The sequence below is a fragment of the Tachyglossus aculeatus genome, chromosome 5 (genome assembly GCF_015852505.1).
Source record: "Tachyglossus aculeatus isolate mTacAcu1 chromosome 5, mTacAcu1.pri, whole genome shotgun sequence".
Taxonomy (NCBI): Eukaryota; Metazoa; Chordata; class Mammalia; order Monotremata; family Tachyglossidae; genus Tachyglossus; species Tachyglossus aculeatus.
This window is the reverse complement of record NC_052070.1, coordinates 16,541,412-16,565,628: the sequence shown is the minus strand read 5'-3', so window position 1 is coordinate 16,565,628 and position 24,217 is coordinate 16,541,412. Positions and strand designations below refer to the sequence as shown.

Here is a 24,217-nt window from a genome sequence, read left to right as displayed (position 1 = left end):
GGTTGTGAGTTCTAATCCCGGCTCCGCCGCTTATCAGCTGGGTGACTTTGGGCAAGGCACTTAACGTCTCTGTGCCTTGGTTACCTCATCTGTAAAATGGGGATTAAGACTGTGAGCCCCAGGTGGGACAACCTGATTACCTTGTATCTACCCCAGCACTTAGAATAGTTCTTTGCACATAGTAAGTGCTTAACAAATACCACTACTATTGTTATATACTATAATAATTTGGGACACAGTCCCTGTCCCACCTAGGGCTAACTGTCCACCTTTCATGTAGTGGTTTCACTATAGCACATTGTCTTTGAAAGCCTGAAAAATCCAGTGGAAGTGAGTTTTCTTGTCTTGGGTTAAAGATTTTTTGTTTACTTGTTGCACTAATGCTAGTCACCTTCAGGAAAGTTAACGTTGTGCTGTAAATGATGACAAATATATCATCGTGAGTGAAAATAGGCTTCACTTCTGGCAGAATCTGTTTCTCCAATCTTCCTTTCCATTCTTCTATCTCATAATATCTAAACATAAAACTATATAAGCCTCATCATCCTAGGACAGACCAGTGTCCAGTCAGTCAATCAATAACTGAGTATTATGGGAAGCAGCATGGTCTGGTGGGTAGACCACAGGCCTGTGAGTCAGAAGAACCTGGGTTCTCACTCTGCCTCTGCCACTTGTCTGTTGGGTAACCATGGACAAGTTAGTTAACTTCACTGTGACTAAATTACCTCATCTGTAAAATGGGAATTAAGACTGTAAGCCCCATGTGGGACATGGACTTGTGTCCAACCTTATTATCTTGTATCCACCCCTGTGCTTAGTACAGTGCCTGGCACATAATGCTTAACAAATACCATAAAAAATGGAGGACTCTTTAGAGAACTGTATTAAGTGCTTGGAGGAGTTACAATAGAATTAGCAGACACAATTCCTGTCCAGTATTCTGTTCCTGACAATGAAAACAGGATGCTGGAGGAACCATTCTATTGCACTTTCCCAAGGTTTTAGAACAATGCTCTGCACAAAATGGGCACTCAAATCCTGGTTCATTGATTGATCATGTCTTTCAACATGTTGTTTAAGGTTATAATTGAGTATTTTGGTTTCCAAATCTAGTCATGTTTTCACCAATTTAGGGGAACATATTTGAATTGTTGCCTGTCTACTTGTTTTGGTGTCTGTCACGCTCCTTCTAGTCTGTGAGCCCATTGTTGGGTAGGGATTGTCTCTGTTGCCAAATTGTACTACCTTCCAAGCACTAAGTACAGTGCTGTGCACACAGTAAGCACTCAAATATGACTGAATGAATTGAAAGTCTATAAATCGAAGATAAACTACTAATGCAAGCACTCAGTCCTGCATTTAAGTTTTATCTAAATTTGATATCACTGACTGATCAATCTTTTTCTGCTCCTATAAAATTATTCTCCAGGGATTGTCTCTAAAAAATGCCTGATTGCATTTTTTTCATACTGTGGATTTCTTATTCTAAGGTTTTATTTTCCTGAAGATAAAAAAGAGGCTAATAAGTAGTTTCTGGATGTGTGGCTCAATGGAAAGAGCACAGGCTTGGGAGTCAGAGGTCATGGGTTCAAATGCCGGCTCCACCAATTGTCAGCTGTGTGACTCTAGGCAAGTCACTTAAATTCTCTGTGTCTCAGTTCCCTCATCTGTAAAACGGGGATGAAGACTGTGAGCCCCTTGTGGGACAATCTGATCACCTTGTATCCTCCCCAGCGCTTAGAACAGTGCTTTGCACATAGTAAGCGCTTAACAAATACCATCATCATTATTATTAGTATTATTTATTATTGCCACTGCATAGCTATCTGCCTTCTAGCCTTGTTCTTTCAGGAATATGTTGCCAACTTGTATTTCCCAAGTGCTTAGTACAGTGCTCTGCACACAGTAAGTGCTCAATAAATATGATTGAACGAATGAATATAAAATTTGGGGGAACTTAATAAGAATATTGCAACACTTACAATTCCAGGATGGAAACAGCAATTCATAATAATGGTGTTTGTTAAGCACTTACTGTGTGCTGAGCACTGTATAAAATACTGTAGTTGTCACAAGGTAATCAGATCAGAAATAGTCCATGCCCCACATGGGGCTCACAGTCTGAGTAGGAGGGAGAACAAGTATTTCATCCTCCCTATACACTTGAAAAAACATAAGGTGCAGGAAAGTTAAGTGACTTCCCCAAGGTCACGCAGCAATCAATCAATCAATCATATTTATTGAGCACTTACTGTGTGTAGAGCACTGTACTAAGCGCTTGGGAAGTACAAGTTGGCAACATATAGAGATAGTCCCTACCCAACAGTGGGCTCACAGTCTAGAAGGGGGAGACAGAGAACAAAACCAAACATATTAACAAAATAAAATAAATAGAATACATATGTATAAGTACAATAAATAAATAGAGTAATAAATATGTACAAACATATATCCATATTATACAGGTGCTGTGGGGAAGGGAAGGAGGTAAGACGGGGGGGATGGAGAGGGGGAGAGGAAGGAGGGGGCTCAGTCTGGGAAGGCCGCCTGGAGGGGGTGAGCTCTCAGTAGGGCCTTGAAGGGAGGAAGAAAGCTAGCTCGGGGAATGTTGGGAGGGAGGGCATTCCAGGCCAGGGGGATGACGTGGGCCGGGGGTCAACGGCGGGACAGGCGAGAATGAGGCACGGTGAGGAGATTAGCGGCAGAGGAGCGGAGGGTGCGGGCTGGGCTGTAGAAGGAGAGAAGGGAGGTGAGGTAGGAGGGGGCACGGTGATGGAGAGCCTTGAAGGCGAGGGTGAGGAGTTTCTGCCTGGTGTGCAGATTGATTGGTAGCCACTGGAGATTTTTGAGGAGGGGAGTAACATGCCCAGAGCGTTTCTGGACAAAGACGATCCGGGCAGCGGCATGAAGTATGGATTGAAGTGGGGAGAGACACGAGGATGGGAGATCAGAGAGAAGGCTGATGCAGTAGTCCAGATGGGATAGGATGAGAGCTTGAATGAGCAGGGTAGCAGTTTGGATGGAGAGGAAAGGGCGGATCTTGGCAATGTTGCGGAGCTGAGACCGGCAGGTTTCGGTGATGGCTTGGATGTGAGGGGTGAATGAGAGAGCAGAATCGAGGATGACACCAAGGTTGCGGGCTTGTGAGATGGGAAGGATAGTAGTGCCATCAACAGTGATGGGAAAGTCAGGGAGAGGGCAGGGAAAGGGCAGCAGACAGTGGTGCAGCTGGAATTAGAACTCAGGTCCTCTGATTCCAAGTCCCATGCTCTTTCCACTAAGTAACGTGGAATATGTATGTAACTCAATGGTCCATGTCTAAGAGTGAGTGGAAAATGTTGTAATACACTTTTAAGCATGGCTTTTATGAAAATTTCTATTTGAAATTTCTGATCTCATTTCTATGTTGCTTGATGCCCCTTGTGTTCAGCATATGCCAGTTTCCTTTTTAAGCAATGTCACGTTGCCTGATTTCAGTAGCAGAGGCTGATGTTTGCATTTAATGAAAGGTGACTTGTTGAAATTGGATTTAAAATTAGCCACATCAGCTGGAGTTTTGGCCAAAGTATTATGACTTTACAGCCATGGAAAAATCCTCTCTATAATTAGAAATAGATCACTTGTTGTCCAGTCAACTGTGTAATAAGCGAGGAAGCAGTTTGGTCAACCATGGCAGGACAGTGGGTTCCAATGATGGAAAGGGAGGGGTGGTGTGTTTAGAAACAGTATCTGAAGCTGATCTATTCAGTTGAAAAGTTTTTTCATTAAAAAATAAGTCTTTACTTAAAACACATTAAGTGACGACACAATGAATTGCCCTTGTTTGAGTCTGTCCCATTTTAAAAGTTGTTTAGGTGGGTCTTTCTGGTTTAGAAGAGCTGAAATCTTCTTTTAACAGTACACTTTTCCAAAGGGAAAAAACTTGTTCTCCCTTCTTTGTGTAGATATGCAGAATCTCTGTCGAGGGCAATGGTGTAGACTGTACACTAGACCTCGTGGAACTGAACACCTCTGTGAGGAAATTCAAGGGTTGAGTAATCCATGCAATGGATTAATGGTGTTATGTTCACCATAGAGGTGAAAGTATAAAACTACATCTAAAAGGCTCTTTTGTCAAATCTATTTTAGAACAAGTGTGTTAACAGCTAGTGTAAAGAAGCAAACACAAACTTACCCAACCATGACACCCAAAAGGAGATTGAATATGCAGGCGAGCCACAGGTCAAACCTTGCCTCGGAAACTTCTGGAACAAAATCAAGGGCCTTCTAGTAGGAGGGAAAATTTATACCCAAACAATTGATCAGTCAAGCGGTGGTATTTATTTGGCACCAACTAAATGCATAGCATAATAAGAAGTACTTAGGAGAGTACAGCTGAAGCAGGACAAGGGAAGCTACATGGTCTAGTGGATAAAGCATGCACCTGGGAACCAGAGAACCTGGGTTCTTATCCCAGCTCTACCACTCACCTGCTGTATGACGTTGGGGAGGTCACTTAACTTCTCTGTGCCTCAGTTTCCTCAACTGACAAATGAGGATTTGGGTACCTGTTCTCCCTCTTATTTAGACTGTGAGCCCTTTCTTGTGCACAGGAGTGAAGGAAATGGACTTTGGAGTTAATCCAGGGCTATGGATTAGTGGTACAAGATTGATGAAGAGATAGGGAAGCAAGAGAGTTGAGTTCAGTATAGAGGGTGGTATTGAGGCCGTCAATTTGGTTGTCAAGGGAAGGTAGTTTGGGGGGAGATGAGATAACTGAGGCCCAGAGAAGTGAAGTGACTTGCCCAAAGTCACCCAGCTGACAAGTGGCAGAGCTGGTATTAGAACCCATGACCTCTGACTTCCAAGCCCGGGCTCTTGCCACTAAACCACGTGGCTTCTCTTGTTGTCTGTCTCCCCCTTCTAGACTGTGAGCCCATTGTTGGGTAGGGACCATCTCTATCTGTTGCTGATTTGTACTTCCCAAGTGCTTAGTACAATGCTCTGCATATTGTAAGCGCTCATTAAATGCGATTGAATGAATGAATAAATGGGGATCGGTGACTAGAGGAAGTTGGATGGGGTCAAAAGACTGGAGGTCCCTGTGAGGAAACAGGACAGATTTGTGGGGAGGAGGTGTCTGTAGAGATTGTGCAGTAGCTAGAGATGATGAGATCTAGTGAGTGTCTAAGTTGGTGAGTGGGTGAGGTGGGTTGGAGCACAGAAAGGATTGATAGAAAGTAGGCAGCAGAAGGGTCATCAGGAATATCAATAGGATATTGAAGTCCCCAAGAATCAATTTAATTTAGTACATTGCTCACAATAAACACACAATAAATAACTGATTGATTGAGGGAGTGGGTACCAGGAATCATTGAGATTGCTCAGCACGGGGTTTGAATTTCCTGAGGGGAGGGAGAGACCAGAGTCTCATAAACTAGACATCCTCATTCACACCAAGATCAATGACCCAAGCCCACCATCAATCTGAAAGTGTTTTTAACAATTGCTCCTGTGACTCATCCCTTTCCCACTTTACTCTTCTTCCTTCCTGTCCAACAAGTTATCCAGTGTCCTGCACTCCCATCCCAAGTATATCTTCTTCTTGTGTGTGATTTCTCATGAACATTTGATGAACAGTGCTTTGCACATAGTAAGTGCTTAATAAATGTCATTATTATTATTATTATTATTATCTTGATGTCTTTAAAAATTTGGGGCAATTCCTAAAACATTCTAATTTTGAAAACTCTCTATTAGCCTGAATATTAAAAAAGTGGACACCTTCATTTCTTATAGATTAGAATGTATGATAATAATAATAATAATGATGATGGCTTTTGTTAAGCGCTTAGTATGTGCCAAGCAGTGTTCTAAGCACTGGGGGGGGGATACAAGGTAATGAGGTTGTCCCATGTGGGGCTCGCTGTCTTAATCCCCATTTTACAGAAGAGGTAACTGTGGCCCGGAGAAGTGAAGTGACTTGCCCAAAGTCACACAGCTGACAAGTGGTAGAGCTGGGATTAGAACCCATGACCTCTGACTCCCAAGCCCGGACTCTTTCCACTGAGCCATGCTTGGAAATAATTGTAAACAATTAGTACCAAACATTCCAATTACCCCCAATTATTAAGAATTGAAAACTACAGAGCTCACACATCATTTGTCCCCTGGCTACTTAGCTTCACTGTAATGATGACATCTATTTCTTTAACCTCTTTCTTGTTTCTCTGTCACAGTACAGCTTGCAATTGCTTTTTCAATATCATATTCAGGGGTGTATTCCTCATTTAACAAAATGTGAAACACAAAAATAATATCTGTGCTCTCAGGTCAGTATTCAGGCACAGAAATCTGTAGAAAGGAAAGTGTAAGAAAATTTGACCACTTTGCATTGCTTGTTGATCTCAATACCGTACATTTTCATAGCAACAGGCTTACCAGGGCCATTAAAAAAGTCATTTTTTCAATTTTTGTGACTTGAAAAATGTTAGGCAAAATATCTTGATTGCACAGATTATGGAGGATTGGTGATCAACTGATCATATTTGGCAGAATATGACTGTTATCTGATATTGTGGTGTGAAAGTTTAATTTTCCATTTGCTTTTATTTTTCAGATTTTTCAAGTGGCCTACATCATCATCAAAGCAGCCAATTCTCCACGTCCTGGAAACTGGATTTTGGAACGCTCACTGGATGGCACCAAGTTTACACCTTGGCAATACTATGCAATTAGTGACACTGAGTGTTTGACTCGCTATAATATCACACCAAGACTGGGGCCGCCTACTTATAAGAGAGATGATGAAGTGATATGCACCTCCTACTATTCTAGACTCGTCCCCCTGGAGCACGGCGAGGTATTTGACCCAGTGCATTTATTTTTCATGGAGAATCACTGAGTGACATTTCCATTCACTCCATCAACACTGGAATGCTTAATTCGTAATGAATATATAATTGAACTTATGTCAACAATTGACTTCTCCAAGACAAATTTCAGCATCTTCATTGCTTTCTTCCAGGATGGCTTTCCCTCTCTCATTTTTAATTTCACTTCACTGCTTTCCTTCTCTGCAGTCTCCCATTTATTTCCTCCCGCCTTCAGGGCATTCATTCATTCATTCATTCAATTGTATTTATTGAGCGCTTACTGTGTGCAGAGCACTGTACTAAGCGCTTGGGAAGTACAAGTTGGCAACATATAGAAATGGTCCCTACCCAACAGCGGGCTCACAGTCTAGAAGGGGAAGACAGACTTGATGTCCCGATTAATACCTCAGACTTAACACGCCCAAAACAGAACTCCTCATCTTCCCACCCAAACCCTGTCTTCATCTTGTCTTTCCCATCACTGCAGCACCTCTAGCCTCTCCATTCATTCAATCATATTTATTGAGCACTTACTGTGTGCAGAGCACTATACTAAGCACTTGGGAAGTACCAGTTGGCAGCATATAGAGATGGTCCCTACCCAACAACGGGCTCACAATCTCCTGACCTCACAAGAGGTCACAGCTGGAGAGGTAGATTTAGTAATCTTCCATGTAATAATGGTAGTTGAACCCATGGGAGGAATCAATCAATCAATTATATTTATTGAGTGCTTACTGTGTGCAGAGCACTGTACTAGGTGCTTGGGAGAGTACAGTATAACAGAGTTGGTAGACATACTTCATGCCCACAATGAGCTTACATTCTAGAGGGGAGCTTATGGTCGAATATTCTAGAGGAGTGGATGGTGATGGAGAACAGGGTTAGTAGATGTGACCCCTCCCTCAACAGTCTTACAGTCTAATGGAGGAAGACACACTAAAATAAATCACAGGGAGGAAGCAATAGAGCACAAAGATACTTATAGAAGTGCAAGAGGAGGTTTAGGGAGGGGGAGGGTAAGGATCATGTTACCTTATCATGTCATCATGATTAGGGAAGCAGTGTGGCTCAGTGGAAAGAGCACGGGCTTTGGAGTCAGAGATCATGGGTTCAAATCCTGGCCCCGCCAATTGTCAGCTGTGTGACTTTGGGCAAGTCACTTACTTCTCTGTGCCTCAGTTACCTCATCTGTAAAATGGGGATTAAGACTGTGAGCCCCCCGTGGGACAACCTGATCACCTTGTAACCCCCCAGCGCTTAGAACAGTGCTTTGCACATAGTAAACACTTAATGCCATCATTATTATTATTATTATATCTACCAATTGTATTGTACTCTTCCAAGTGCTTCCAAGAGACTGATAAGGGAGGACCTCCTGGTAGAGATATGATGGCACAGTGGATAGAGCTCTGGCCTGGGAATCAGAAGGTCACGGGTTCAGTTTCCAGCTTCGCACTTGTCTGCTCTGTGACCTTGGACAAGTCACTTAACCCAGTTACTTCATCTTGAAAATGGGGATTAAGATGGTGAGCCCCATGTGGGACAGGGGCCGTGTCCAACCTGATAAGTTTAAAAGACAAGATAGTAAGCACTTAAAAATAGCATAATTATTATTATATGAGCTTTAAAGTTGGTGAGAACAGTGGTCTGCCAGATGTCAGGGGGTAGGAGTTTCAAGGAGGCAAAGGGGGTGACCAAGAGGTTGGTGGTGAGAGAGAGAGAGAGAGAGAGAGAAAGAGACAGAATGAGGCTTATTTAGGGAGTGGGTTCTCTTGAAGGAGAAGCCAACCTCGTTCACTTCAAGTTTATCCTTTCCTGCCTTAACTCTGCCCTCTCCTCTTCCAGGCAAAACTATTTCTCCTCCCTTATTGACACCCACGCCCATCATCCCCGTCAGCTCTTCTGTACATTTAACTCCCTTCTCAGGCCCCCTGTTCCTCCCTCTCCTCTTTCCCTCACCGCCAACAATCTGGCCTCCTACTTCATTAGTAAAATTAACTCCATCAGGTCTCAGCTCCCCAAAGTCACTCCTCCCCTTTCTCCAACCCCCCTGCTCTCAACCCTCTCTGCTACTCTCCCATCTTCCCCAGCAGTATCCTCAGATGAGATCTCCTCCCTCCTCTCAAGTGCTACTCCAGCCACCTGTGCTTTTGACCCCATTCCCTCTCATCTTATGAAATCTCTCGCCCCGTTCCTTCTCCCCTCCTTAACTTCCATCTTCAACCACTCACTCTCCACTGGTTCCTTCCCCTCTGCCTTCAAACATGCCCATGTCTCTCCCATCCTAAAAAAATCCTCTCTTGACCCCACCTCCCCTTCTAGTTATTGCCTATCTTCCTCCTACCATTCCTTCCCAAACTTCTCGAGTGAGTTTTCTACACCCGCTGCCTCGAATTCCTCAGTGCCAATTCTCTCCTCGACCCCCTCCAATCCGGCTTCCGTCCCCTACATTCCACCAAAACTGCCCTCTCAAAGATCACCAATGACCTTCTGCTTGCCAAATCCAACAGCTCCTACTCTATCCTAATCCTCCTCAACCTCTCAGCTGCCTTCGACACTGTGGACCACCCCCTTCTCCTGAACATGCTATCCAACCTTGGCTTCACAGACTCTGTCCTTTCCTAGTTCTCCTCTTATCTCTCCGGCCATTCATTCTCAGTCTCTTTTGCGGGCTCCTCCTCCTCCTCCCAACCCTTTACTGTAGGGGTTCCTCAAGGGTCAGTTCTTGGTCCCCTTCTGTTCTCTATCTACACTCACTCCCTTCGTGAACTCATTTGCTCACATGGCTTCAACTATTATCTCTACGCTGATGGCACCCAAATCTACATCTCTGCCCCTGCTCTCTCTTCCTCTGTTCAGGCTTGTGTCTCCTGCCTTCAAGACACCTCCATCTGGATGCCTGCCCACCATCTAAAACTCAATATGTCCAAGACTGAACTCCTTATCTTCCCTCCCAAACCCTGCCCTCTCCCTGACTTTCCCATCACTGTTGACGGCACTACCATCCATCCCATCTCACAAGCCTGCAACCTTGGTGTCATCCTCGACTCTGCTCTCTCATTCACCCCTCACATCCAATCCATCACCAAAACCTGCCAGTCTCACCTCCACAACATCGCTAAGATCTGCCCTTTCCTCTCCATCCAAACTGCTACCCTGCTCGTTCAAGCTCTCATCCTATCCCATCTGGATTACTGTATCAGCCTCCTGTCCAATCTCCCATCCTCCTGTCTCTCCCCACTTCAATCCATACTTCACGCCGCTGCCTGGATCGTCTTTGTGCAGAAACGCTCTGGGCATGTTAACTCCCCTCTTCAAAAATCTCCAGTGGCTACCAATCAACCTACGCATCGGCAAAAACTCCTCACTCTTGGCTTCAAGGCTCTCCAGCACCTCACCCCCTGCTACCTCACCTCCCTTCTTTCCTTCTACAGCCCAGCCCATGCCCTCCGCTGCTCTACCGCTAACCTCCTCACTGTGCCTCATTCTCGCCTGTCCCGCCGTCGATTCCCAGCCCACGTCCTCCCCCTGGCCTGGAATGCCCTCCCTCCGCACATCCGCCAAGCTAGCTCTCTTCCTCCCTTCAAAGCCCTACTGAGAGTTCACCTCCTTCAGGAGGCCTTCCCAGACTGTACCCTTCCTTCCTTCCCCCTCACTATCCCCCTGCCCTACTTCCTTCCCCTCCCAACAGCACCTGTATATGTGTTTGTACAGATTTATTACTCTATTTATTTTACTTGTACTTATTTACATACTCTATTTTGTTAATATGTTTTGTTTTGTTGTCTGTCTCCCCCTTCTAGACTGTGAGCCCGCTGTTGGGTAGGGACCGTCTCTACATGTTGCCAACTTGTACTTCCCAAGCGCTTAGTCCAGTGCACTGCACACAGTAAGCGCTCAATAAATGCAATTGAATGAATGAATGAATGAATGAGAAGCAGCATGGCTCAGTGGAAAGAACATGGGCTTTGGAGTCAGAGGTCATGGGTTCAAATCCCGGCTTCGCCAATTGTCAGCTGTGTGACTTTGGGCAAGTCACTTAACTTCTCTGTGCCTCAGTTACCTCATTTGTAAAATGGGGATTAAGACTGTGAGCCCCCTGTGGGACAACCTGATCACCTTGTAACCTCTCCAGCACTTAGAACAGTGCTTTGCACATAGTAAGCACTTAATAAATGCCATTATTATTATTATTATTATCATTGAGGGATGAAAGGTAGCTTGTGAGATGTTAAAATATTGGGGTTTGAAAGATAATGCAGGACTAGAATTTTAAAATTCCCTTTGGTGTGGGAGCACCTGGTTCACTGAAATAAAACTGCCCAGATTCTCTGAAGTTTCCTGAGTGCCTGGTCTTCTGATGAAAGTCTTGATTGTTTCAGAAGCAGAACTTAGTTTAAAAGAGCCAAGTATTGTACAACTCACTGGCCATTGTTCCTTTGTGTGTGTGTGTGTGTGTGTGTGTGTGTGTGTGTGTGTGTGAGAGAGAAAGAGAGAGAGAGAAAGTAAATGCCCAGTCATGGTACTTAGTAATTTATTTCAGAGAAACAAGAACCCATTAGAAATATGTGAATGTCCCCAGTGTGTAGGAGAGATGCTGTAGAGGTTGCGAGTACTGCTCCACCAAGCTGGAATGGAAAATACTTTGTTTCTGACCTCTTCCCTTGCAACCCAAATAAAAAACCTTAGTTGGTGATTTTCGTCCCTTTAAGTCTTCTCATAGTACTAGGAGTGTTCAAAACTCCATGGATAATTTTCAGGAAAAATTCTTAGAATTGTGGTTATCCCAGGTAATTGAGAAAGGTCATAACTTTCCAGAAATCAATCAGATCCATCATGAAATTAGATAAGAGAAGCAGCATGGCTTAGTGGATAGAGCATGGGGCTGGGAATTAGAAGGTCATGGGTTCTAATCCCAGCTCTGCCACTTGAAGTGGGCAAGGCACTTCATTTTTCTGTGTCTTAGTTACCTCATCTGTAAAATGAGGATTGAGACTGTGAGCCCTGCATGGGACAGGGATGGTGTCCAACCTGATTAGCCAGTGCTTACTACAGTGCCTGGCACATAGTAAACACTTAACAAATGCCATAATTATTATAAGCATCCATAAAATGGGGATTCAATCCCTGTTCTCCTTCCCACTTAAACTGTGAACCCCATGTTGGACAGGCCCTCTGTGTGATGGGATTAGCTTGCATCTACCCCAGCAATTAGAATCGTACTTGACACTTCCCACTCAAGCACCTCCATTGATTGACTGTTCATGTCTGCGTTCATGTCTGCATCCAACTGAAACTCATTATCTTTGGCTTTAAGGCACTAAATCAGTTTTTCTTCTCCCACCCTAACTCACTGATCTCTAACTACAGCCCAGACCACATACTTTGCTCTTCTAGTGCCAGTTAGCTCACCCTATCTCGTTCTCATCTATCTTATCTCCAACCCCTTTTCCCTCCCTCTGATCTGGAACTCCCTCCTCCTCCATATAGACCAGACCACCACTATCCTCCCCTTCAAGACCTTATCAAGGTCACATTTTTGACAAGAGGTCTTCCACAAATAAGCCCTCTTTCCCCCGTCTCCCTTTCCTTTCTGCATAGTCTGTGTCTCTAGTATGTGAGTTCGTTGTGGGCAGGGATTGTCACTCTTTAATGCTATATTGTACTTACCCAAATTCCTAGTACAGTGCTCTGCACACAGTAAGCGCTTAATAAATATGATTGAATGAATGAAATCACTAGATCCTGTATTCATTCATTCATTCAATTGTATTTATTGAGCGCTTACTGTGTGCAGAACACTGTACTAAGCACTTGGGAAGTACAAGCTGGCAACATACAGAGACGGTCCCTACATAACAGCGGGCTCACATCTTTTAATAACTTGATATTCACCCCATCCTCTGTCTGATACTAATTATGTATATCCATGTTTTATTTATTTATTTTAATTTCTGTCTCCCCCACTAGACTGTGAATGCAATATGGGCAGGGAACATGATCTACCAACTCTGTACTTTACTCTACCAAGCACTTAGTAGAGTGCTCAGCCCACCCCCAATAAGTGCTCAATAAATGCCACTGATTGATTGACACATAGTAAGCACTTAAAAAATGCTGTAATTACAAGCAGCCAACCTATATTGGAAGAGAGCCACCTCCAGTTAGTGTCTTCAGGTGAATATCTGCCCTCAAATTTAGAGATTGATCCCTCCTTTACTGGAGGAGAGCCTCTTAGATGCAAGGGTACTTGGACGAGAACATTAGCAATGTCGCACAGTGATCTCATTGGGATTCAGCTTAAAATGACCAACACTTAGGTACACTTAGCTACTTAGTCCCCTCTGGACTGAAAACTCATCCTCTAGTCCCCGGGCCTGGAATGCCCTCCCTCTGCCCATCCGCCAAGCTAGCTCTCTTCCTCCCTTCAAGGCCCTACTGAGAGCTCATCTCCTCCAGGAGGCCTTCCCAGACTGAGCCCCTTCCTTCCTCTCCCCCCTCGTCCCCCTCTCCATCCCCCCATCTTACCTCCTTCCCTTTTCCCCACAGCACCTGTATATATGCTTGTACATATTTATTACTCTATTTATTTATTTTACTTGTACATATCTATTCTATTTATTTTATTTTGTTAGTATGTTTGGTTTTGTTCTCTGTCTCCCCCTTTTAGACTGTGAGCCCACTGTTGGGTAGGGACTGTCTCTATATGTTGCCAACTTGTACTTCCCAAGCGCTTAGTACAGTGCTCTGCACACAGTAAGCGCTCAATAAATACGATTGATGATGATGATGATGATAGTCCATCAAGCTCACTCTGGGCAGGGAACACCCACAGCTCTGTCATATAGTACTCTGCCAAGTGCTTAGTATAGTACTTTGCACACAGTAAGTGATCAATACATAAAATTGATTGATCTCAAGTTGGTACTTCTCTTTACACCCAGGATAATTATCCTGGGTGTAAATTCTAGAGGGTGTGACTGTGAGGGGAGTAATCCCCAAGCAAGATGCATTTTCTCTCACAAACGGCTGCCTTGGAGCCCTTCATAAACTGAATCCCAGGAGTGTGTCTGAACTCAGCTATTGTTTTGACTCAGTGGGATGCAGTCCAGCTTTGTTGAGAGACAGGAACACTCAAGTGTAGTAGTAATAGTATTTGATTTCTTATTAGTGCATTTGGGAAAGTTTATCAGAAGCCCAAAAAGGACACGTTCCCTGCCCACGTTGAGTTTACAGTCTAATGGGGAAAATAGACAAAACTATTTACAAATTGTGGGAGCGGTAGGAAGAACAAGGATCAAACAATCAGTCATATTAATTGAATGCTTATTGTGTTCAGGGCACTGTACTAGCACTCAACACAAGGATCAGAAAGGGAGCAGAACATATAATGCAGGATGGCAGTTTATTTGGGATATTTTAAAAGGCAATCACTGAATTTAAAAAAGTGCTAATCCACTGAATTAAAAACCAGGAACTGATGGACTTCCTGGTATTTTGGAATTAATTTGTTGGTTTCAAACTTAATTTTCTTGCCACATGAAAAATGCTACATGGTTGAGATTGAATTTGGTAGCTAATAACATGTTTTTCGTTTTAGATTCATACATCGCTGATTAATGGCAGACCCAGTGCTGATGATTTGTCACCCAAGTTACTGGAATTCACTTCTGCGCGATATATCCGTCTCCGATTACAGCGTATTAGAACTCTTAATGCTGACCTTATGACCCTCAGCCACCGAGAGCCAAAAGATCTTGACCCTATAGTTACCAGAAGAGTATGTCATCTTATTTTAGCCCAAAATAAAATGAATTTTTCCACTTTAACCAAAATCATATACATGTTTTCTTGTATTCTTCCTTCACTTGCAGTCTTCTTTCCCCTCTCCCTTTCTCCTTTATTCCTTCATGTCACCCAGAATTAGCCTTATTTGAAAACATTGCCTTGCTGTCATAAAAGGTAAATTTGATTAAAAGAAATTGTAAATTCATTGAAGCAGAAAATAAGGATATCAACAGATCTGAAAGATGTACTTTTATTTCCAGCTGAGGATTTGTTCTACTTAGAGCAGTGATTCACCAAAGGGGTAGGGTGCAAGAAAGAAATTAGTAAGTGAACACAAGCAAATAGATTAGGCTACAGGGCTTGTTTGGTCATATCATGTCAATAAAATGCTGCCATGTTGGGATTTGTGGGGAATTTGGGACTAGCCACACTAGTGTGGAGAAGGTGGGATGACAGAGAGGGCTATAATAATGATAATAATTGTGGTATTTGTTAAGTGCTTACTATGTGTCAAGCACGGTACTAAGCAGTGGAGTGGCTACAAGTAAATCGGGATGGACACAGTCCCTGTCCCACGTGGGGCTCACAGTCTCAATCCTTATTTTACAGATGAGGTAACTTACATCCAGAGAAGTGAAGTGACTTGCCCAAGGTCATACAGCAGACATGTGGTAGAGCTGTGATTAGAACCCATGACCTTCTGACTCCGAGGCCTGTGCTCTATCCACTATGCCATGCTGCTTCTCTACGAAGCTATGGAGGGTCAGAGCCCGAGGGAAGATATGGAGCTGTATTGGGAGAGAGCTCTGGGTTGAGAGATGTATGGGTTCTATCAGTCAATAAACTTCTTTCCAGGTTCACTTGAAATAAAAGTGAATTAATAACAATATTTCCTAAAAAATTCTCCCATTAAAAGTCTTTGGTTTGTTAGTGCAGCCTACCCTGGAATATGGCTATGAGGGGGTCTCCATTTAAGGAGGTGTTCATGAACAACTGACCAATCATAATGGTTTTATTTGTTTAATTTTAGCTTGAAGGGAGTTTGTGCAAATGGTACATTACGAAAAACAAACTATAAGCGTTCACCAGCAGGGGCTGTTAAACCGCTTGGGAGGGTTTTTGTTTATTTTTCAGGATTTATTTTTTTAGTGCTGATAATGAGAAATATAATAGACTGCATTTTTCCCCTCTGTTTTTTTTTTCTTAGTATTACTATTCCATAAAGGATATTTCCATTGGAGGCATGTGTATTTGTTATGGTCACGCTAGCAGCTGCCCGTGGGATGAAACTACGAAGGTAGGCATGAGTAAGTTGTATTTTCTCAAGAGAAAGTAAGTTACATTTAAGAAACTAGAAAAGTTGAATTTTTTTGCTAGCAACCAAATGGAAAATTGAAAGGTTAATGTAAACAAATCGTAACCGGCTGCATTTCACACTTCTTTATGGTATCTGTTCATTCAATCATATTTATTGAGTGCTTACTGTGTGCAGAGCACCATACTAAGTGCTTGGGAAGTACAAGATGGCAACATATAGAGGGGGTCCATACCCAACAATGGGTTCATTGAGCATTGACTACATACCAGGTACTGTGCTAAGTGCTGGGTTAGACACAAGCTAATCAGATTGGACACAGTCCATGTCATTCATGCATTAAAGAAGCATGAGAAGCAGCGTAGCTCAGTGGAAAGAGCATGGGCTTTGGAGTCAGAGGTCATGGGTTCAAATCCTGGCTCTGCCAATTGTCAGCTGTGTGACTTTGGGCAAGCCACTTCACTTCTCTGTGCCTCAGTTACCTCATCTGTAAAATGGGGATTAAGACTGTGAGCCCCCCGTTGGACAACCTGATCACCTTGTAGGCTCCCAGCACTTAGAACAGTGCTTTGCACATGGTAAGTGCTTAATAAATGCCATTATTATTATTATTATTAAATCATATTTATTAAGTGCTTACTGTGTGCAATCGCTGCATTAAGTGCTTGGGAGAGAACAATGCAACAATAAGCAGACACATTCCCTGCCCACAATGAGCTTACAGTCTAGAGAGGGGGCAGACAACAATACAAATAAATAAATGACAGATATGTACAGAAATGCTTTGGGGCTGGGAGGGGGAAGAGCAAAGGGAGGAAGTCAGAGTGTGTAGAAGGGAATGAGGAAAGTGGGGGCGTAATCTGGGGAGGCCTCTTGAAGGGGATATGCCCTCAATAAGGCTCTGAAGAGGGGGAGAGTGGTTGTCTGTAGGATTTGAGGAGGGAGGGTGTTCCAGGCCAGAGGCAGGATGTAGGTGAGGGGTTGGCGGTGAGATCGAGGTACATTGAAAAGGTTCGCACTAGTGAGTGAAGTGTGCGGGCTGGGTTGTAGAAGGAGAGAAACAAGTTGAGTTATCCCACATGGGGCTCACTGTATTAATCCCTATTTTTTACAGACAACATAACTGAGATGCTGAAAAGTTAAGTGACTTTTCCAATGTCACACAACAGACATCCGGTAGAGTTGGAATTAGAACCCAGGTCCTTCTGACTTCCAGGCCCATAATCTATCCACCTGGCAATGTTGCTTTTCATGGTTCGTCTATCGTTGTAGACAGAAGACTCCATTGTTTTCATTGTCGGTCTCACATGGCTCTATCCATCCATCCATTCAGTGTGGCCTAATGAATAGGGCACGGGCCTGGGAATCAGAAGGCTCTGGTCCCTAATCCAGACTTTGCCACTTGTCTCTTGTGTGACCTTGTGCAACTCACTTCACTTCTCTGTGCCTCAGTTACCTCATCTGTAAAATGGGGATGGGGACTGTGAGCCCCATGTGGGAAAGGGATTGTGTACAATCCGATTTGTTTGTATCTACCCCAGCATATAGAACAGCACCTGACACATAGTAAGAACTTAGCAAATACCATAATTATTGTTATTATTAGGTCCTTATGATTCCAAGAGGTGCTGTATCCACTAGGCAACACTGCTTCTCACTCATATTACAATGTGAGCCCTGTAGGTGTTCGGGGTTGTAAAACACTACAAATCCTTAGGTGTTTTAACACATGAAGCAAAGTGCACAGCAGGCCCTAAAAATCATTTTCACTCAATAAAAATAATAGTATTAAGCATCTATCATGTTCCAGGACTGTGAGCCCGTTGTGGGCAGGGATTGTCTCTGTTGCTGAGTTGTACTTTCCAAGTGCTTAGTACAGCGTTCTGCCCACAGTAAGCACTCAATAAATACTACTGAATGAATGAGTGAGTACATATGAGGTAAGTAGATCAGACACAGTCCGTATTTCCACATAGGGTTCACAGTCTAAATAATGATAATAATAATAATTATTATTATTGTATTTGTTAAGTGCTAACTATGTGCACTGTACTAAGCACTGGGATGCATACAAACAAATCCAGTTGGACACAATCCCTGTCCCACATGGGACATGGCTCACAGTCTTCCCCATTTTGCAGATGAGATAACTGAGGCCCAGGGAAGTGAAGTGACTTGACCAATGTTACACAGCAGACAAATGGCGGAGCCATGAGTAGAACCCATGACTTTCTGACTTCCTGTCCCTTGCTCTAGCAACTACGCCATCCTGCTTTGTTGAATACTTACTGTGTGTATAGAGCACTGCATAAACACTTGAAAGAGTACAGCACAAATAAACAACTCGGTCCCTGACCTCAAGGAGTTTACACTCTAATGGAAGATAAATCTAATGAAAACTTAAATTATATTACTCTTTTCCCAAGATGATATAAATTTCAGATGAAATTATTACTGTTTTTACATTAAAACAAGTTAACTCTCAAATGTTTACAATTCTTTAGAAACTACAGTGTCAGTGTGAACACAATACATGTGGTGAGAGTTGTAATACATGTTGCCCCGGTTATCATCAACAACCTTGGAGACCCGGAACTATTTCTTCTGGAAACACATGTGAAGGCAAGTAGGCATTGAATTGGGGATATCTACAGGTACCTAGAGTTCAATGTAGCAATTTTGGGTTATTTAATTAGAGTTTCTCAGTACAATGACTTCTGGAATTGTAGCAGAAAAATGTCTATTTCTTCTTCTGTAAACAGGTCCCCAAAATAATATTTGCGATCAAACGAAACAAAGGTAGATCTGAAAGATTAAGGGGATACTCACAGAGCTGAAATGTCCATGCTCTTGTTAGTGAAGTTGGAAAAAGGCACACCTTGAAATGTAATCCCTGGAAGTTTTCAGTCTGCTGCAGTGAAATTTCAGACCTGCTATATCAGCTCTACATCCAGCTCCTAAAATTGAAATAATCAGTCAGTAATATTTATTGAGAGCTTACTATGTGCAGAAAACAGTACTGAGTGCTTGGGACAGGACCATACAGCAGACACATTCCCTGCCCATAATGAGATGACAGTCTGCAGATGCTTTTGGTATTGATTTAGTGTGGAATAACCTTCCTGTAATTTTGCCAAATAGAAGGCTAGGTATTGGGGAAACATCAAATGGACAGTCTTAATCTGATTTGCACAAGGCTCATTTGAATATTTTAATGAATGGACTCAGTGTCAGAAATCATGGGAAAGGAATTTTGGCCTGGAGACAAGCCAGATTGATTCACTCAACATTCAAAACCCTTTCTCTCAGTGCTCCCGTTATCACTATCATTATCCTTGCTATTTTTATTGTCAATCAATCAATCAATCAATGGTATTTATTGAGTGTTTACTCTGTTCACAGAACCGTACTAAGTGCTTGGGAGAGTACAGTACAAAAGAATTAACAGACATGCTCCCTGCCCATAATGAGTTTACAGTCTAGATGGGAAACAGACAGTAAAATGAACAAATAATTAATTTATAATATATAATTTAAAGACATGTACATAAGCACTGTGGGATTGGACAAATATCAAATGTTCAAAGGTCATTATTACATTATTATGTAAGATATTCTTATCATTAAACATTTACGATGTGTATGGTTCTAGTCATTCATTCATTGTCATATTTATTGAGTGCTTACTGTGTGCAGAGCACTGTACTAAGCACTTGGGACAGTACGATACAACAATAAACAGATACATTCCCTGCCCACAACGACCTCACAGTCTACAGCGGGGGTTACAGACATTAATATAAATACATTACATGTATGTACATTGTAAGTGCTGTGGGGCTCCTGGGGGAATTACACGAAAATCGAATTGACACAGATCATGACTATAATGGTGTTCATACCTTTGTTCGATTGTATTTATTGAGTGCATACTGTGCATTCTAGGCCAGAGTTAGGACGTGGGCGAGGGTTGATGGCAAGAACGAGGCACAGTGAAAAGGTTAGCACGAGAGGAACAGAGTGTACGGGCTGGGATATGTTTTGTTTTGTTGTCTGTCTCCCTCTTCTAGACTGTGAGCCCACTGTTGGGTAGGGACCGTCTCTATATGTTTCCAACTTGTACTTCCCAAGCGCTTAGTACAGTGCTCTGCACACAGTAAGTGCTCAATAAATACGATTGAATGAATGAATGAATGGGATGTAGAAGGAGAAAAGGGAGATGAGATAGGAGAGAACAAGGTGATGGAGAGCTCTGAAGCTAATAGTGAAGAGTTTTTGCTTCATATAGAGGTTGATAGGCAACTACTGGAGATTTTTAAGGAGGCAGATGACATGCCCAGAACATTTCTGTAGGAAGATAATCTGGGCAGCAGAGTGAAGTGTAGACTGAAGTGGTGAGAGACAGGTGGTTGCGAGGTCAGAAAAGAGGCTGATGCAGTAATCCAGTAGGGGTAAGATGAGTGATTGATTGTACTAACATGGTAGCGGATTGGATGGAGAGGAGAGGGCGGATCTTGGCAATGTTGTGAAGGTGAGACTGGCAGGCTTTGGTGACAGATTGGATATGTGGGGTGAATGAGAGAGCGGAGTCAAGCATGACACCAAGGTTGTAGGCTTGTGAGATGGGAAAGATGGTGGTGCCATCCACGGTGACAGGAAAGTCAGGGAGAGGACAGGGTTTGGGAGGGAAGATAAAGAGTTCTGTCTTGGGCATATTGAGTTTTAGGTGGCGGGAGGTCATCCAAATAGAGATGTCTTAAAGGCAGGAGGAGATGCGAGCCTAGAGGGAGGGAGAGAGAACAGGGGAGGAAATGAAGATTTGGGTATCATCTGCATAGAGATGATAGTTGAATTAATCTAAATGTCTGTCCTTCCCCACTGGACTGTAAACTCCTAGTGGACAAGGAATGAGTCTACCAACTCTGTTAAATTGTTAAATTGTACTCTTCCAAGCACTTTGTACAGAGCTCTGCACACAGTAAATCCTCAAAAATACCATTGATTGATGGATAGTTGTGGTTATAAATAACATATAAAATAACTATAAATAACACCTGCAGACTGTGAGCTCGGTTTGGGCAGAAATGTGTCTGTTGTTATATTGTATGCTCCCAAGCACTTAGTACAGTGCTTTGCACATAGTAAGTGCTCAATAAATACAATTGAATGAATGAATGAATGTAGGTTTATATTTACGATTAAGACAAGAACTTAATTGAAATATTCTCTCCCTAGAGTGCAACTGTCATAACAAAGCAGCAGACTGTTATTATGATCAGAGTGTCGCAGAGCAGAAGAAGAGTGTAAATATTGCTGGAGAGTTTATAGGTGGAGGTGTCTGTCTAAACTGTGCCCAAAATACTGCTGGAATCAACTGTGAAACTTGTATTGACGGGTACTACAGGCCACATAAAGTAAGAAAACATCCAATTTATAATGACCTGAAGGTTTTCTAAGTCTTCACTATTAGTGTGAAGAACTCTTTTGGCTGCTGATTAAGAGTAAATTGAGTCCTGATGAACTGAAATAGAATGGAGCAATTTTACGTTTATGAAGATGAATTACCATGAGTTTAGACATTGATGATGTCCTATGTTTCAGGTTTCTCCTTATGAAAACAACCCTTGCCTCCCATGTGATTGTGATCCATTTGGATCTCTCAGTTACAACTGTATTAAGGATGACAGCCATGCCGACCTGCCGAATGGTATGTTCTTGAATTCTGTGCTTTTTCTTTTTACAATTCTAACTTTGGTTAAGTTTTTAAGTAGGTAAACCAATGCATTACAGATGCCTTTAAATGCTGAAGGGATTTGGCACATCTCCTCCAAGAGGCCTTCCCAAACTAAGCCCCACTTTTCCTCATTTCCCACACCTTTCTGTATCATCCTGACTTGCTCTATTTGCCTTTACCCCCCTCCAAGCCCCACAACACTTATATACATATCTGTAATTTCATTTATTTTTATTGATGTCTGTTTCCCCCTCTGAAGATGGTAAGCTCCTCGTGGGCAAGGAACATCACTGTTTGTTGTTGTATTGTACTTTCCCAAACGCTAAATATAGTGCTCCGCACACAGTTAAGTGCTTAATAAATGTGCTTGAATGAATGAATGAAAGAAGAAAGACCACAAAAATCTGTCCATCTGTTAAGAAAATGTGTCCAGATTGTTTGATTCATCAGCTAATTAAAGGAAGAACTTTTGCCAGTTCTAAAAGGATTAAGACTCTTTCGTGTTTAAAGACTAAGGCTGAGAAGAGACACGACAGATATTTACAGAATTCTGATGGGGACTAACGGAGAGAACAGTGTGGTCTATCATCAGTGGTATATATTGAGCGCTTACTCTGTGCAGACCACTGTACTAAGCATTTCTTGTCTTATGCCGTTGAGTCGTTTCCGACCCATAGCGACCCCATGGACACATCTCTCCCAGAATTCCCTGCTCTCCTCCTGCAATTGTTCCGCTAGTGTATCCATAGAGTTTTCTTGGTAAAAATACAGAAGTGGTTTACCCTTGCTGTCTTCCATGTGCTAAACTCGAGTCTCCACCCTCAACTCTCTTCCATGCCACTGCTACCCAGCACAGGTGAGTTTTACTTGTAGCAGATTGCCTTCCACTCGCTAGCAACTGCCCAAGCTAGGAATGGGATGGGTATGCGTCGGCTTGATGCTCCCTCTCATAGACGAGACTGGTAGAGTACTGAAAGCTCTCCAGGTGCAACCCTGAGAGGGGGTACTAAGCATTTAGCATTGTACTAATGCTAAGTGGAAAGAGTGTTTAGTGGATAGACCACAGACCTGGAAGTCAGAAGAGCTGGGTTTTAATCACAGGGCTGCTACTTGTCTACTTGTCTGCTGTGACTTAGTGCAAGTAACTTAACTTTTTTGTGCTTCAGTTACCTCATCTGCAAATTGGGGGTTATGACTGCCACCCCCATGTGGGACAAGACTTTTGTCCAACCTAATTATCTTAGCTCTACCCCAGCCCTTAGTACAGTGTCTAGCCCATAGTAAATGCTTAACAAATACCATAAAAAAAGAACATGAAAGCAGGGCTTAATGAAAATAGCATAGGACTGGGAGTCAGAAGACCTGTGTTCTAAAATTGTCTCTGTCATTTGCCTGCTGTGTGACTCGGGGCAAGTCACATAATTTTTCTGACCTTTAGTTTCCTTATCTGTAAAATGGGCATTAAATGCCTGTTCTCCCTCCCCCTTAGACTGTGAGACTATGGGAAAGGGATTGTGTCTGAAATGATTGTATTGCATCTACTCCAGCACTTAGCACAGTGTTTGGAACTATAAGTGCCTAACAGATACTGCAACCTTTATTGTTATGGCAATATTGTTCACCAAAGCCAAAAACAGGAAGGTGGGTCGCCCACTGAAGCTTGAAAGTGTTGGGTTCAAAACAAATAAAAGGAAACACTTCTGTATCCAGAAGGATAATTATCATAGGAAATAAGAATAATTATGAGAAGCAGCATGGCCTAATGGAAAGAGCACAGACCCTGGAGTCAGAAGACTTAGGTTCTAATCCCGAGTCTGCCAATTGCTTGCTGTGTGACCTTGGGGAAGTCACTTTACTTCTCCAATCAATCAATCAATCAATCAATCAATCATATTTATTGAGCGCTTACTGTGTGCAGAGCACTGTACTAAGCGCTTGGGAAGTACAAGTTGGCAACATATAGAGACAGTCCCTACCCAACAGTGGGCTCACAGTCTAAAACGGGGAGACAGAGAACAAAACCAAACATACTAACAAAATAAAATAAATAGAATAGATACGTACAAGTAAAATAAATAAATAAATAAATGGAGTAATAAATATGTACAAACATATATACATATATACAGGTGCTGTGGGGAAGGGAAGGAGGTAAGATGGGGGGATGGGGAGGGGGACGAGGGGGAGAGGAAGGAAGGGGCTCAGTCTGCCTCAGTTCTCCTACTCTCCCTCCTACTTAGACTACGAGCCTCATGTGGGACAAGGACTGTATCCAACCTAAGTACCTTGTATCTATCCCAGCGCTTAGTGCAGTGTTTGACATATGAGTGCTCAACAAATACCATAAAAATGATAAAATGATGTATTTGTTAAGTGCTTACTTACTTGTTCCAAGCACTGTCCTAAATGGGGCTCACAGTCTAAGTAGGAGGGAGAACAAATATTTAATCCCATTTTACAGATGAGGAAACTGAGGTGCAGACACCTTAAATGAGTTGCCCAAGGTTACACTGCTCGCCAGTG

General features: G+C 42.8%; 1 protein-coding gene across 1 annotated transcript in view; it reads left to right on the top strand.

Moving 5' to 3' along the window:
* The window catches only part of LAMA1 (laminin subunit alpha 1), a 233,613-nt gene that overhangs the window by 78,364 nt on the left and 131,032 nt on the right, over positions 1-24,217 (top strand). The window contains exons 4-9 of the mRNA XM_038747260.1: positions 6,599-6,841; positions 14,458-14,637; positions 15,853-15,942; positions 18,465-18,582; positions 21,196-21,374; positions 21,562-21,667. Of these exons, the coding sequence (XP_038603188.1) occupies positions 6,599-6,841; positions 14,458-14,637; positions 15,853-15,942; positions 18,465-18,582; positions 21,196-21,374; positions 21,562-21,667 (916 nt within the window). The remainder of the gene's footprint in view (positions 1-6,598; positions 6,842-14,457; positions 14,638-15,852; positions 15,943-18,464; positions 18,583-21,195; positions 21,375-21,561; positions 21,668-24,217) is intronic.